This window comes from Conger conger, chromosome 9 (genome assembly GCF_963514075.1).
Source record: "Conger conger chromosome 9, fConCon1.1, whole genome shotgun sequence".
Lineage (NCBI taxonomy): Eukaryota > Metazoa > Chordata > Actinopteri > Anguilliformes > Congridae > Conger > Conger conger.
In genome coordinates this window covers 37,923,604-37,941,101 of record NC_083768.1, presented here as the reverse complement: position 1 = coordinate 37,941,101, position 17,498 = coordinate 37,923,604, and the positions used below count along the sequence as shown (strand labels likewise).

At 42.8% G+C, this 17,498-nt stretch overlaps 1 protein-coding gene across 2 annotated transcripts in view; it reads right to left on the bottom strand.

Moving 5' to 3' along the window:
• Positions 1-17,498, bottom strand: part of LOC133136504 (cadherin-18-like) — a 77,981-nt gene that overhangs the window by 37,553 nt on the left and 22,930 nt on the right. For both annotated transcript variants that reach the window (XM_061254053.1, XM_061254054.1), the window contains exon 3: positions 4,544-4,838. In XM_061254053.1, coding sequence (XP_061110037.1) covers positions 4,544-4,838 — 295 coding nt within the window. The remainder of the gene's footprint in view (positions 1-4,543; positions 4,839-17,498) is intronic.

Sequence of the window (17,498 nt, the reverse complement as noted above, 5' to 3'; positions counted from 1 at the left end):
ATTTCAAAGTAACTTACGTGACAGTGGCTTATGTTTCAAATATGTATTCCAGCATCTGACGGATACACATCCGACTGCAAAGTGCACAATGCACATTACATCACTTTCTGCAGTTAGGAGAGCAAGTATCTGATATTTGACAATAGCTTTTTCCAGGATGCCAATGCAACTGTTCATACAAGTACAACAACATGCATTAAACGGATATGAAGGTTATATCCTTCATATGTACATTAATAATTAAGTAAGTAAATTAAGATACTTAAGCATACTTGAAATACTGTATAATGAAATAGGCCGACATTTCTAAACTCAGTCTAACCCCAAATAAGGTAAATCTCTGATTTCTGTTTTTACGTTCATAAGCAGAATTATAAGATTTGCACTACTGAAGTGATCAGAAACTATGTGAGTCAGAAATGTGTGAGTCAGGTCCTGCTGTTTGGGCCCTGAAACCCCACACAGGGCCGGGCAGGCCCCTTGCCCCTGGGGCCACAGTCCATCTGCTTTTAAAATGTACAGCGGCAGCCTAGCCCGAAATACTCATACAGTTGGGCCTGCATAGAACTAGCTGAGCCAGAACTACCTCGGTGGCCATTCACAATAGGGTACGGTGGTTGAGCCAAGACCAATGGGTGGGTACTATTTTGATGGAGGTGGCCCACCCTGGCCCACCCTGGCTCTCCCCTCCCTGTGTTTGTCCCAGACATTCTGTTAATGATACTGGCTGGTTCTACAGTTTGCTAGTTTGAATTCAATTTAAAGTTTATATTTGCTTGGGCTTCAAGTGATTTGCAAAGATTTTTCTTCAAATATTATTGCATCCAATTCAGCTATTAATTGAAGTTTTCTATTCAAGGCATTAAAATGCATGAATGGTGATAATTACATTCTGCAAAAAACACAAACTGAGCAAATTTTGACACAATATTGAACAATATTATAAAATTGTACCTTCACTGCATACATTTTCACCTCCTTAAATTATGACAGATACAGTACTTATTAAATTTCTGAATTTATGTACCCAACTGTTTGTCTAATGCACCGTTTCCTACAGGACTGCTAGCCAAACCCTGAATGTTTTTCTTCAGATGATGAGCTGTTAGCTGCTGCCTTCTGATCCTCAAATCATCGCTCAGATTGAAAACGTTAATCCATTGCTTGTGATATATTGCAAATATGTGGACTATTGAAAATACAAGGAATTTAATATACGGCACAACATCACGCTCTGTCAGCAAATGGCACAGTGGTGTGGACTCGTGTTTTGTAAAGACGGACGACATTGAGTTCTCAGTGCCTCTCAGCAGTTGCTCGGAGGAGAACAGGGTAGAGGAAGAGCAGGGATCCGGCCGCACTCGGGACAGCCGACTTGAGAAGAACAGAAGCACAGCACAGTTTGGCGTGCACCCAGCAGAACAATCTCCGACAGGAAGGAAGAGCATCGCAGGCGATTAGGCCTAAGGCCTCCTGAAGACCCGGTCCTGTGCGTGGCTGTTGAAATGCGAGCCGCTCCCCCTCCTGCGGGTTGACGGGCCGAGAAGTGCATGCCAAGCTAATGACATGCGTGTAACACGCACACGTGCTCTGACAGACATCTAAAGATGTGGTCAGCAGTGTGCAGTAAGGCATACAGAGACGGGTGAAAACGAAAGACCGCAGCTTTGAATACCAAGTGAGACAATGCTGTTCGGCCACTGATCATAATTCACACATTGCAATCACAGCATTTAATTGGATACATTCACGTATATAAAGGCCGATTAGCAATGGACACAATTTAAGCTGCGATTGGCCCATCAGATATGCACGTCTGCTGAGAGAATAGAGAATTAAATTTTTCTTATTTGCTCAGAAAGTTTAATGAGAGATTAAATGAAACTGTCTTAGGAAATATACTGTCTGACTGCTGATGCTTCCAGGTAAATAACATCTGTCGCACTCTCAAAATTACTGACAGTTATATTTGATTAGGCTCTTCAGTTATGGTCGAATGCACCACTACAGCCCCATCCCTGATGAAAGAGTTTTGGTGTACGGGGAGAACCATTTAACACAGCCTGAGGCTAAGAAAAGTGGCATAACCTTAAGGCAGGAGTGAGACCACAAATGGTAGTTTAACACTAAACTACAAAAAGTACAAAACATCGGTAAAAGATTCAGCTTCTGCCTGCCCAGCAACAGTGTAGGCCTGTATTCATCAGAATGGACCAGGACTGAAGAACCTCTGCTCTGGTACTGCGGTTGTAACCCCAGGCACAGGTAAGTTAAATCAATTAAATAAAGAAATAATACTCCATACTCCTTGAACAAAGACATCTGCTAAACAAGCACGCTGTCGCTGCATGCGTATGCGTTTTGAAAGATCAAACACGAGTGAGTATTCATATGCGTTTGACTGGAGGACACACAGGAGGAATTGGATCCCATGCGAATTACAGTAGACCAGGTACTGCAGAGAAGTGGGAACATTCCACCCTCCTGTCAACAGGGCTGCCTTATGCACTCCTCCACTTTCATCACACCATCTGAGATGGGGCAGCCCAGCAGGCATCATTTGTGCACCAGGAATGTCTGTTTCACTGCAAAAGGTATAACTTAAAATGCCAAAGAGTAAGTCAACAGAGGCTTATCATGTACGGAAAAGTACATATTTAACCCAAATGGTTTGGTGTGTACTGCACATCGGTGAAGTTTCAATATTCAGTAGAATGGAGCAGCGAATGGTTAACAGTGAGGCAGGGAAGCACAATGACTGTGAAATGTTTCTCCTGAGAATTTAGCTGAGTCAATGGCGTGATTAACTGCGGATCACAATTTGAATGAAATCAGCGTCCTCTTTTGCGACAACAAATTGTGCTGCCAGTTCTGATTTGAAACAAGTTACGACAAGGGAGGAATGGGAACACAAAAGCCAACTACGGGATCGATAGCACAAAACAGGGCCTGTGAAAAGGAGCACACCTCCCACCTTCTTAGTAACCAATCACCAATCAACGTATTCTCTGGGGGGTGGCGATTTCTGCGGCTCTCCAACACGTCCCCAGGTTGGAGAGCTCCTACAAGCCGCAGAATGAAAACTCAAGTGACACTAAGCCTGCTAACATTCAAAGAGCTCCTTATCTTTTATTACTTGTTTACTAATAGCTGTTAAAATGGCGGTTTCTGCAGCAGTTTAGTACAGTTACTAAATGTTTGTCGGTTCAATTCCCAATTATAGGACACGGCCATTACGCCCTTGAGCAAGGTACATAACCTAGATTGCTTCAGTATTACAGTATACCCGGCTGTATAAATAGATGCTTTGTACAAATGCAAAAGCTGGGCAAGTCGGTCTGAATAAGAGCATCCTCTGAAAGCTTGTAATGTCGTGTACAATATTTCCTTATGATAAATGCTACTAAATAGCACTGAGTGAGATCCATACCTCATGACTCACGAGCAGGGAACTGAATGACTCCCGGGGAAGAAAGCATAACACAAAAGAATCTGCAAATGCAAACTCCTGGCCCCATTCTGAGTGGCACACTTACCTCATAACGCACAACTGCTTTCAACTACATCAGGGCAGTGCACATACCACTCTGCAGTACAGAAATTATAGTGCTCACCAGAGTTACAACAAAAAATCTAGTGTGGGTCAACTTGAGCTCCAAACAGTGCAGGAGGCAAGAACAGAAGTGGTGTATGAAACAACCAAAGAGCTCTTTCCCTTGATGAAGTGGACTCTAAAATATTGGGCTATTCACTTCACTATCAGAAATGTGATTTATTTCAAACACTACTGACAGCTGGGTGACTTCACAAAAAGAAAATCCATATAATACAGAGATTTTGCAACACAGAGTAAATATGGAAACTAGATTGTGGCTAGTAAGCTAGACAGTGGCTACAATGGAATTAGCATTTAAAAATGCTAATTTGCACTTCAGTGGCTCAACTGTGAAAACTACTAGTAATAAAGCAGTATAAGGATATTTATAACATAGCAATTGTAATTACACAGATTACATTGTAATACCTCTTGAAGTTAACTTCACAGAGATGTATTTTTAAGGATTTACAGTTCTAAAGATTTCTGTTTCATGTTAGACATGAAAGTCACAATGTGGCAGGAAAGTCACATGCAACCTCTTTAAACTTTAATCTCCCTGCAGTTCTTGACAGGAACTAAAACCTCTGAAATATTGTAAAAGAGAATGAAATATGAGGTAAAAAAAAACAAAAAAAACTATATAAACAATGCATTCAAAGGAAAAAGGAAAACCCAAAACATTTCAGTAAAAAATGTGGAAGGGTGTAACGGGCCTGAATAAACAGCCTTATCAGAAATAAATCCCCCATTTAATCTGTTTATCTCCGTTGCTCAGGATGACCTAAAAAAATTCCTCTTACAGGGCAGATAAATGACCTCAGTAATCCGTTAGGGAAAACCTATGACCCGGCTAATGTACACAGGCTTTTAGAAAGCAGAACAGTAAGCCAACAGCCAGAGGCTGCTCTCATAATGACATCAAGGAAAGGACCGGGCCAGCCTTACCAATATTCGACATTTCGGGCACCGTGGCGACAAATGGGCCGTCGGGAAACTTTGGGGCATTGTCGTTGACGTCCTGAACCTTAATGATGAATTCCGACTCGGGTTCCAGCGCCTTGTTGCTGTGTCGATCGATGGCCTGAGCGTGCAACACGTAGTGTGCCTTCTTCTCGCGGTCCAGGCTCTTTGTGGCTTGGATGTCTCCTGTCACCTCGTCGATGATGAATATCGTTCCGGCACCTTCTCCAGAGAGCAGGTACCTGACAGATCCATCACCTTTGTCTGAGTTGGAGTGGAGCTGCCAATAAAAGAAAGACAGCCCATTACTTTCCCTAAGAGATTTGCATGTAGTGAGATATCACTGTGATACTCACAGACTCATGCATTACAGAAATTGTACTGCAAATAAAATAAAAGATTGTGTGTGTGAGAGAGAGAGAGAGAGAGAGAGAGAGAGATGGGAGGGATGACAGTCAGCTTGAGCAAAATCTGGACAAAATGCAACCAAGTGACCCGTAGTGCCCACTAAATTCACAAACACATCTTTCATCGATTGTTTATGCTCATGTAAAGGAATAGAAGTCGCAACAAACACAGAAGGAAGCCAGTGCAGCATACTATTAGTTAACATATATCCAGACTGGAAAGGGTCCACTGCAGCTCAACTGTCATATATAAGGCCTGGATATATCTTTCAGACACAAGCAAGACAACATCACAGGGATTACACAACTTGTTAAATGTGGATTCTCCAAAGCCCCATCTCCACTGAGGCACTTATATAGAGGCTCCTCAGATCCACAAGGAAACACGACGCGCAGGCATATTTATCTCCTTCAGCGCGAACCCTTTGATCCTTCAACACTGCGTCTGGAATCCGCCTGTCTTCAGGGAGGGGCGGCAGGCCTCGCACGCGGAACGAGAGCGCCGTCTCCTTCTCGCCATCTGCATTGAGATCCACAGCTTTGCTGGCCGCTGAGGCAGCTAACAGGAAGTATGACTGCTCAGGTGTGACCTTATTATGTTTTATGGCATTTGTTCTACGCTCATGTTGGTGTTCAGCCAATGATTTAGGACCTTCTTTTACTATCAAGCCATTAGCTAAATATTATTATTATTTTTATTATTATTATTATTATTATTAGTAGTAGTAGTAGTAGTAGTAGTAGTAGTAGCAGCAGTAGTAGTCGTACATTTTCAATTGAATTTTATATCAAAAATATTTATTTTAGGATCAGACATGTGAATATCAACAGTCTGATTTAAAAAGGTAATTAATATTAAGGCAACTGATCATTATTTCCATTGCATTCTTCCAGACCATTTATACGATCAAGACATGATGAAATCTTGTTAATTCTAGACAAAGACAAAGCAGTGGTTCAGAGAAAATCCGACGAGGATGAAAGACTTATTGGATGGCAGTAACCAACAGCGTCTTGCAACAAATTAAAGAAACACACCACGTTATGTCTCTGATTTATCTTAAATTTAACTCTGCACTTAAAAATAGAGCCCAGGTGTGATGACTGTCTGGATGCAAATCTGACTTTGACTTAACTGATTGTTTGTTTGTCATTTTATGTGTGATTCTATGGCTGAGAGGGCTAAGTGATTGACATGATTTTTTTTTCCTGCCGCATGTCAAGGATAATTTATAAATCCCTTGCGAGACCAACCATGCGCAAAGACTGGAACAGAAGAATAACACGAAAGGGTATATGGGAGTATGAGAAAGGGGTTTAATGTAATGTAAATGTGTTACTCCAAATTAGTTATGCTGCACTAAGGTATATCACTGAAAATGCAATGTGTTGTCCTGCAAACACAAGCCCTGAGCTGGCAGGGAGACAGGACTATCTGTGCCATCATTTTATACCTATGACAAAAAACAGATGACAAAACGAATGAACCCCTGTGAATTATTAGTAATCCCTCATTTGCTGTATTAAAGGAAAGCTCCAGTATAGGGAAATTAATTTAACTTGAGACTTCCTAAGGCTACAGTTCTGCAGTCATATTTAAAAATGTTAATGCTGTCCAATGTTACATAACTGTACATGTGGAATAATAATGCTTACAACAACTGCTATTATCATTATTATTATTATTATTATTAGTAGTAGGAGTAGTAGTAGGAGTAGTAGAATTAGTAGTGGTAGTAGTGGTAGTAGTAGAATTAGTAGTAGTAGTAGTAGTAGTAGTATTAGTACATGGAGACTGTTCTGTTTCCATGACGATAATGTCAAGTACAAAACAGGCACTGTAGATTTTCCCTCCATTTTGTGTTTTCCTTTGAAGATCTCTTCCAGCCACTCCTTGGCCCTCTCTCATTTCGCCATGCAGAGGGTCATTTGCCCCCCAGTCTCGAACCTCGTGCCAGCCCACTCGCCCCGAGCATGTCTTTACAGAAGAACATTGTGTTGTAAAATGGATTAGCAGGAAGGAAGCCACAAGTCAACCCCCAAGCCCTTCTTCACCTGCTTCACACATTCTCATTGTTTTTTTTGGGGTATTTTTTTTGTAATTACTTGCTGCTGCTGCTTTGGGGTGTTCTTTCAGCACTGGGCTCCAGAGTAATGCCATGGCTCACAATGGCTTGATGAAAGTGCAGGCGTGATTGCAGCATGCTGAGAGAGGGCTGCTGCCATTTGGACACAGCACAACAGCGGCTATTACTGACGGCTAATAACAAAACACCCACCAGGATGCTCGGGCAGAAGATGGCCTGTCACAACAGGAAGCAAGGAGGGTGCTTTTTTCTTTTTGGGAGTGGGAGGGTGCAGTTATTGCGGGCCAACAGAATGGTTGGCATGCATTTTTGGTCTGGAATTTTGCTGGTGAATTCACCGTGTGGCAAGGATGATAATTCATATTATGTACATAAGTAATAAACCTTCATTGAGTGCATACACTGTTGAGCAGACAGTTATTTTCACAGGAGGAAAAACCTGCAAGGATGAGGGTGTGTTTGTTAGTGCTTTGCAGAAGGGAGGGTGACCTTCTCGAGGGGGTTGAGATACGCTGGTGGGTGGAGGTGTCAATATCTCTGCAGCTACGCAAGTAGCAAATTATAAGGGAGCAAAGTAAAATAATAATAATAATAATAATAGTAATAAAAAACACAGGCAACACAAACAAAGCATCCCATCCATCTCACACAAAGCCCTAATGCATTTTCAGGGTGTTTACATTCAGCTACGGTGGTGCATTAACCTTTACCCTGCCTATGGAAGGCTTCAATCAGAAAATAACTACATTTACTATGTTTTTCCATACAACAGATTTAACCCCTGAAATGTCCTTTTTTTAACAGGAATAATTGATACAGATGCATTAAAAAAAACAATGGTATGATAGGGGCCGCTCTTAAAATTGTATGAGCTGCTGATAGAGAACTTATTCTACAGTTCAGCCAAATATTTGTAAAAATACTGTTGTACAGAAAATCATGACCTCAGAATTATTAGGTTCTATCTCCTTTCTGGGTAGTTTTGAGAGTTTTCACAACACAGCAAAACTGAACACACCCTAAAAGTACTCTGATTGTACAATATCAAAATCCTAACAAATTGCCCTATAAACATATTTATGACACCAACTCATTTTTGTCTAAATATCTGTTATAAGCTTATAACTCTACAATCTCAAAATATACATATTACAGAGGTTGTTGCAGTGTGTTGGGAGAGGCAGGGTGGGGCTGGCTGCCCAATATTAACAGCATCAGGGGCTCTTAAAGCAGCAGTTCCCCTGCCTCATCACCTAATAGTGCTTTCTTTCTTCAATGATTTGTGTAGGCATACACACAACGTAAACACATGCTGTAACAGCTATCTGTTCGGTCGATTGGGTGGTCCTCCATAGCAACAGCCACAGAGCTTAGCTGGAGGGTTACGAGTTGACACAGGTCATTATTATGCAGCCTCCTAAATTCACGCATGATACTACAGAAACGATGCTTTGATTGCAGTAGGGTGCTCCAAATGTGAGGGTAGAGAAAAACAGGTAATTTATCTGTTTTCTTCTGAATGGATTTCAAACAATAGCGCTGCTGGTTACAACAGCTGCACAATGACCACCTCCTGCATCACGCTGCAACCCTGCTGGACAGCGATGCGTGTCTAAGAAGCAATAAGCCCTCCATGCCGTCAAACAACGGGAAATTAGAAAGCATTTGCAAGTGCACTCAGCGAGCGCGCGTTTCACGGTTAAACGCATGCGGTCTGACCGTGGGTCATGGCGGATTAGTGCCCTCTGGGGTGTATGCAGCACACCGGCCCTATTTCACAGAGGCCAATAAAACGCCCCTGCCACGTCGGCCGCAAGACCGGTTATAGCCAAACTCCGGCTCGTCCGCAAATTACAGGAGACGTGCTGATGGAAAGGTCAATCTTCTGCAGCACCAGGCGCCCTCTACAACAACGCCATTCCTTTAAGGAGGAATCAGCGGGACTGGTTTTTGTAATTTGCAATTAGTGAGAGGGTGAGAGGTTTGGTGTAATCTTAGCCCTGCTCCCCTGACAGCACAGATTTAATCATTATGTCTTGTTCTGGGAGGTTACTACCTCTGACTGAATTACCTTCATCAGTTCTCACCCCCCCCCCCCACCTACACACACCCCAAACACCACCAGCATACCTTATGTCCAAGTACATCGCAACCTCTGTGACTAATAGCCAATCCACCCGGCAGAAGCCAAGATACCAGAATACATCTAACACAGATGTACCAATTACTCGAAGGTGAGAAACAATCTATCACATATAGATGGATACATAACTGCAAGCAATTCAGAAAATCCACATACACAACCATGACCTCGGCAAATAACAGACATCAATCTGATAGACAGAAGCTCCCCCCACCCCCCCAGTGAGTAATGCAGTGGTATCACCACGTCAGGTTAAGAAACAGGAACTGGAAGAGCATATCTCCCAGGTGGCACTGTTGCCACTTTCAAGACACCCATGTGATATGACTAGTGTTTTCACACTGCCACGATAACAGACGTGGGCGGACGGGTCCCTCGAAATCGAGTAACAAATCCGCCTGCGAAATGCAGATAATTAGATAAACAAAAGAGTGTATAAAACAACCACCGCAGTCATCGCTTGTTTGGTTACGGAGCGCCGCGAGCTTCGGCTCTCCACGCGGGGCTTTTAATGTTCTTATCCCCGCCGTTCTTTATTCCGACTGGGCCGCCATGCGTCGCCGTGGGATTCCTGGCGCGGCCTGTCAGCGAAGACGCCTCCGTGGGCGTGGTAAGAGGTCTGAGCGTTCACGCTAATCGCATCGCTCCTCTGATTCACGCGCTCTGAAGGGGCGGGCACAAAGAGCGGAGCGAATGCGCTATTCTCCGCCACTCGCAGAGGAAGATCGTCTCCCGCCTTCGCTGCGCTCTGTACAGCCCAGCACCGGGGAAGACGCAGAACAGCTCTTTAGGGGCACTACAGTTATGACCAATGGGGCATGGGTTCAAACCTCATGCAGGCCAGAACAACTACCACACACAACGATTCAGACAAACTCATAATTATTCCCACATTTTCAGACAGGAAGACAGGAAGGGGCTTGGGGCTCCTCGTTGGCCCTCCACCCATCACAGCGGGCAGCAATGACATTCTGAAGTGGGGGTCAGCAAAAAGCAGAGCCTCCACTCAAATAACCTTCAGCAAACTGATGGGGTCAGTATACCTGCGCGGAGAATAAGGCCGTCCCACCAAGGAGAGAATCCACAGGGTCCCAAGCACCCACAGCCAGAGAGCTTCATGTTGACATTGGGCCAGCTCCTTTACTAAATCACCATCTCAAAGATTCCAGGAACTCATATTTCTTGCAGCAATTTTTATGTGTTTTTCTTGAAAAAAGTTATATCTTGCTTCCTGTATATTCTAACTGGTCTTATAGTGGAATATCTTATAGAGTGTTCTGGTACAAAATAGCTGCCTGGTGCCATCCAGTGGGTGCCACGGTAGTGGGGGAAAGTTCCCCCCGTTACTGTAAGTGGGGTCATGCACAGACCCGGTTAGAGCGATATTGCAACCAGGAACAGGGAAGTGGGATTTAACACAAAAAACAAACCAAAAAACTAAACAAAAGGGCACTTCTAGTGTCTCAGGGCAGGGGGCATATGTTTCAGCATATGCTGGTGTCTATCTGTGCTAATGCAAATCCTAAATGCTAAATGCTTCCTCAGTGCTTCAGGGTTGTGCTCCTACATGGATATGCAGGTGCTTATATGTGCAATCTCCTATCCGTATCCGTATTCCTAATTGTATTAGCTACAGTGTGGTGGAAAGATCTAATCTGTTTCCTTTTTGTTACTGGACATTCTGAGTCAAAGGTTGCCAGATCTGTACAAAACACAGCCGAGCACCCCTCACCCACCACCCATGGATCAGTCCAGCACTGGGAAGACCTCAATGTGTATTGCTTCGCTTACTTTTGAAAACCTGGAGGACCTTGTCCGTCGTCCCTGCAGGGATACCGTTCAGAAGAGATGGGTTTTATTCACAGGATTGGTGGAGAAAGCTTTAAATGAACTGTGAGTGTGATGGACATTCAGATCTCAGCATGAATCCATTTCTCCAGCAGCAAAGAAAGGGAAGCGAACACAATTTAAGCGAAACCCCTGCTCAAGTTTTTTTTCCTTTTCTTCATGCCATTAAACTTCAGATAACTGCCTTATCCTGTCACAGCAGAGCCCTTATTTAGCGTTATGAATAAAACATTTTGCCGCTTTTATTACAAGGTAGATATTTTGTGCTGAAAACGATGCCAAAGGCAATATTTATTTATTTATTTATTTATTTGTTTGCCAGGAAAATATTTTTCCAGGTTTCAGTCTCAAACCATCTCATAACTTCCATCCATTATATAAAAGCTTTGAAATCACACAGGTATGATAGCAAACCAAAATCAACGAAGCAAGCATAAAAACCCAAAATAGGATAAAATCTTTGAGAGCTTTAACACAGACTGAAATGCATAAAGAAAAGCAAACAGATAGATTGCATTCAATTTCCAAAATGATGTCAGCAGCTGGTAAAAGAACTGAAGTATTACCTGCAGGCACAATTTGGACATCAAATCTTGTCAACATAGTGATTTTGTCAAGAAATGTATAAACATTTAAAACCAATGCTATCACATGTTGTGAACTTAATGTTGTTTTTCACCAGATTTACAGACATTATAAACCAACTGTCTATAAAATGTTTGTTTGTTAAAATGCCAGTACAGTCATTTTTATCACCAGCATTGCGATATTTAGATTCAATATGATTTTTATTGAATTTGTGCATAGTGCTTATCATTTACTGAATTCACATCCATGCAGCATGTGTGTGTGTGTGTGTGTGTGTGTTGACAAAGCATCCTATCTGTTTATCATACCAGAGTGTCCACATATTTTATGTAAAGGGAATTTTACACTGAAATCACCCACACACCTACAAATACACACACACACACACACACACACACACACACACACACACACACACACATACATGCCACATGTGAATTCAGTGAATGATAAGCACTATGTGAAAATGCAATGCAAATTTACATAAAAAACTAAATTTATGGCTTCAATGCGATTTCCAATGCCAGTAAAAGTGGATTGGTATTTATTTATGCATTCATTTTTCGATGTGTATTTAAAATGTATGGCCACATCTACAGGTCTGTACGTATAGCCTGACGAAGTGAAATAATGCAGAAATAGGCAGCTGGACACAATGGAACAGACATGATTTCATTCCCTTAATCTCGAGATGTCCGCTGTCAAATCAAGCTATCTGACGAACATCAGCGAATATCAGCTTTCATGATGGAATGATTGACATGTCGTGTTTTGAACCCTACAGGGAGGGGAAGGCTTTCTTCTCCCCTCTGATGGATTGGTGGCTGCTCTCATATAGCACCCCCTGCCCCCCACCACCGCCCTTTAATTCCACCTTGACCTTCACCTGTGCCGGTCTTTCTTTGTCACCCAACATGTCACTGCCAACGTGGATTAGCTCTATGATGCTGACATGTCTATATATCGAGGAGACCTTTTCTGTGCAGAGTGCATAACGCAGGTCTTTCAAGCTGTCTAAACATCACATCGCTCCACATCATTGTTTCCATAGGGACCATATTTCTCTTAGTTTCACTTCGCAGTTGACCTAATAGTGAAATGCGGAGGTGTACAGTGCATCCGGAAAGTATTCACAGCGCTTCACTTTTCTCACATTTTGTTATGTTACAGCCTTAATCCAAAATGGAATAAATTATTTTTTTGCCTCAAAATTCTACACACAACACCCCATAATGACAACAGGAAAGAAGTTTTTTTTGAAATTTTTGCAAATTTATTAAAAATAAAAAACTAAGAAATCACATGTACATAAGTATTCACAGCCTTTGCCATGAAGCTCAAAATTGAGCTCAGGTGCATCCTGTTTCCACTGATCAACCTTGAGATGTTTCTACAGCTTAATTGGAGTCCACCTGTGGTAAATTCAGTTGATTGGACATGATTTGGAAAGGCACAAAATCAGTGCATGTCGGAGCACAAACCAAGCATGAAGTCAAAGGAATTGTCTGTAGACCTCCGAACCAGGATTGTCTCGAGGCACAAATCTGTGGAAGGGTACAGAAAAATTTCTGCTGCTTTGAAGGTCCCAATGAGCACAGTGGCCTCCATCATCCGTAAATGAAAGAAGTTCGGAACCACCAGGACTCTTCCTAGAGCTGGCCGCCCGTCTAAACTGAGCAATCGGGGGAGAAGGGCCTTAGTCAGTGAGGTGACCAAGAACCCGATGGTCACTCTGTCAGAGCTGAAGCATTCCTCTGTCGAGAGAGGAGAACCTTCCAGAAGGACAACCATCTCTGCAGCAATCCACCAATCAGGCCTCTATGGTAGAGAGGCCAGACAGAAGCCACTCCTTAGTAAAAGGCACATGGCAGCCCGCCTGGAGTTTGACAAAAGGCACCTGAAGGACTCTCAGACCATGAGAAACAAAATTCTCTGGTCTGATGAGACAAAGATTGAACTCTTTGGTGTGAATGCCAGGCGTCATGTTTGGAGGAAACCAGGCACCGCTCATCACCTGGCCAATACCATCCCTACAGTGAAGCATGGTGGTGGCAGCATCATGCTGTGGGGAAGTTTTTCAGTGGCAGGAACTGGGAGACGAGTCAGGATTGAGGGAAAGATGAATGCAGCAATGTACAGAGACATCCTGGATGAAAACCTGCTCCAGAGCGCTCTTGACCTCAGACTGGGGCGACGGTTAATCTTTCTGCAGGACAACGACCCTAAGCACACAGCCAAGATATCAAAGGAGTGGCTTCAGGACAACTCTGTGAATGTCCTTGAGTGGCCCAGCCAGAGCCCAGACTTGAATCCGATTGAACATCTCTGGAGAGTTCTGAAAATGGCTGTGCACCGACGCTCCCCATCGAACCTGATGGAGCTTGAGAGGTGCTGCAAAGAGGAATGGGCAAAACTGCCCAAAGATAGGTGTGCAAAGCTTGTGGCATCATATCATATCAGTCAAAAAGACTTGAGGCTATAATTGCTGCCAAAGGTGCATCAACAAAGTATTGAGCAAAGGCTGTGAATACTTATGTACATGTGATTTCTTAGTTTTTTATTTTTAATAAATTTGCAAAGATTTCCAAAAAACTTCTTTCATGTTGTCATTATGGGGTGTTGTGTGTAGAAATGAAAAAAATGAATTTATTCAATTTTGGAATGAGGCTGTAACATAACAATATGTGGGAAAAGTGAAGTGCTGTGAATACTTTCCGGATGCACTGTATATACAGATGGTCTGAGGTTATGCACATTTATTTATAGTCCACAGATATTTAATTTGCTCTTTCTTACTCCAGATGGTGATATTAATACACAATCTTCTGTAGCTAGATTTCCCTGCGATAATAAAAAGGAATTATTTCAGTTAGAACAGCTAAAACTGAAAAAGTAACAAAGAAATGCACATCATGTTCTGACCTAAAGGTCACAGCTGTTTGTTGAGTTGTATAGAGTGGTTTTGTGTTACATTTGCCGATTCTACCTCGGGAGATCTGCTGGGCAGCAGGAGATTTTTAGTTTTTTCTACAGTAATTACTTGTTGTTCCCACATCCACCACCAGATAGCATACATTAGTGCACTAATCCAGGGATGATCCTGATTGCTCCATTTTTTTCAAAAATAAATTTCATTATGTGTCGTAGTTCAGGAAACGATGATTGTTTTGGAAAAATATTGAATTTTTACATTTTTACAATAGAAAGTCTATGGGACCATGTCTTCAATCTCTTGTCTGAAGCCTGGAGGAATAAAATGTGAATACAATGTGTTGACCCTCCCACCCTCTCCAGTTTCTATGTACGCTCTATGCATGAAAGTGCTGAAAAGTCGGTTTCCGGAAGTAACTAACAGTACCAAAATACTTGCCGGTAGGAAACAGACATTTCAATTATGTTTTGTTTCTATTTATACACAGCTCAGATAAAAAAGTTCTAAACATGGATTTCTTTGTAAGAGGTGCAATTTCTGTACCTTTTTCTCAGAATGCAGACAACCCTGGTGGAAATAGACAGGCTTGTTGCTGGGACAACAGTGTCTTAAGCACAAACCAATTTAGGAGGATACCATGTATGTTGCCTATATATACTACCAGGTGAAATCACACTCAGACAGCAGAAATTACTTCAGCAGTTGGAAGCAAACTTCTCCATCTTTGTAAGATGAGCATTTAGAATGTGTTTTTTAATATGAGAAAAAGCAAGTAGAGTGAGGGTAGAAGGGAGCGTGAGATCGACAGGTGGATCGGTGCAGCGTCAGCAGTAATGCGGGCGTTGCACCGGACCGTTGTGGTGAAGAGGGAGCTGAGCCGGAAGGCGAAACTCTTGATTTACTGGTCGATCTACGTCCCAACCCTCACCTATGGTCACAAGCTTTGGGTAGTGACCGAAAGAACGAGATCGCGTATACAAGCGGCCGAAATGAGCTTCCTCCGTAGGGTGGCCGGGCTCAGCCTTAGAGATAGGGTGAGGAGCTTGGACATCCGGAGGGAGCTCGGAGTAGAGCCGCTGCTCCTTTGCGTCGAAAGGAGCCAATTGAGGTGGTTCGGGCATCTGATCAAGATGCCTCCCGGGCGCCTCCCTTTGGAGGTTTTCCGGGCTCGTCCAACTGGGCGGAGACCCCGAGGGAGACTCAGAGCCCGCTGGAGAGATTATATATCTCTCCTGGCCAGGGAACGCCTCGGGATCCCCCAGGAGGAGCTAGAATGCGTAGCTGGGGAGAGGGACGCCTGGAATACCCGGCTTTGCCTACTGCCACCGTGACCCGACTCCGGATAAGCGGGTGATGATGGATGGATGGATGGATGGAAAAAGCAAGTAAATCCAAGTATTATTTAAAAATGTATTTGTCTGCAAATACTGTCCTGCCAGTTTCTCTCTCATTTTGGCCGTTCAGGCTATGTTTGATTTAAAGACAAAATGCAGGTGAATCTCAAAAAATTTGAATATCGTGGAAAAGTTCATTTTTCCATAATTTAATTAAAAAAGTGAAACTTTTATATATTCTCGATTCATTACACATGAAGTGAAATATTTCAAGCCTTTTTTTGTTCAGGTGCCAAATCTTGCTGGAAAAGGAAATCAGCATCTCCATAAAGCTTGTCAGTAGACGGAAGCATTAAGTGCTCTAATATCTCCAGGTAGACGGCTGCGACACCAGCAGATGACATGGCACCCCAAATCATCACTGACAGTGGAAACGTCACACTGGACTTCAAGCAATCCTGATTTCCAAATGAAATGCAAATTTTACTTTCATCTGAAAAGATGACTTTGGACCACTGAGCAATGGTCCAGTTATTTTTCTCCTTAGCTCAGGTAAGATGCTTATGACATTGTCTCTGGTTCAGGAGTGGCTTGACACCAGCAATGTGACACTTGTAGCCAATTTCCTGGACACGTCGTGTGCGTGGTGGCTCTTGATGTACTGAATCCAGCCTCAGTCCACTCCTTGTGAAGCTCCCCCAAGTTCTTGAATTGGCTTTGCTTGACAATCCTCTCAAGGCTGCGATCATCCCTGTTGCTTGTGTACCTTTTCCTACCACATTTTTCCCTTCCAGTTAACTTTCCATGAATATGCTTTGATACAGCACTCTGCGAACAGCCAGCCCTTTCAGCAATGACCTTCTGTGGCTAATCCTCGTTGTGGAGGGTGTCAATGAGCATCTTCTAGACAACTGCCAAGTCAGCAGTATGAACATACTTTTCAGAAGGTCAACATTTCTGTATTGTAAATCCTTACGTAATATTCTAATATTTTCAGAAACAGGATTTTTAAATAAAATTTATATAAAATGTGGGAGCACAGTCCAAGGACCAAACGCGACCGAGTTGGTTTCTAAAAGTTACCCACATGAGATAAGCACTAATATTTCCTGGGGGCATCCGTAGAGACAAGAGATGCACCTCACATGAGGAAGGGGTAAACAAGAAAGGGAATACATAACTCCCCAGCAATTAGTCAACCAATAAAATGACCTATGAACACAGTCGAGAAGTTTAATTTGAATCAAGAGAGGAAATCACAAACGGCGGTGGCACCAACCTCATGTCCGGCTGATTATGATGGGCATAAGACAAGGCTAGTCGGAAGTAGGTATGTCCATAGCGCAAGGGAGACAACTACCTAGGCTCCCAACTCCGTTATAGCCTACCAAGGACCGGGACAACAAAGTGATGATGAAAGAGGCACAAGACATCCTCAAATTCTACTGACGAAGCAGGAATACTGACCCTAACACTAGAATGCAAAAAAAAACATTAACAATCTAATTCAACTGATGAAGCAGGATTACTTTAAAAAGAGACAGGAATCCATGAAACACATTAACCCTCTAATTCAATTGATGCAGTTAACTGAACATTAA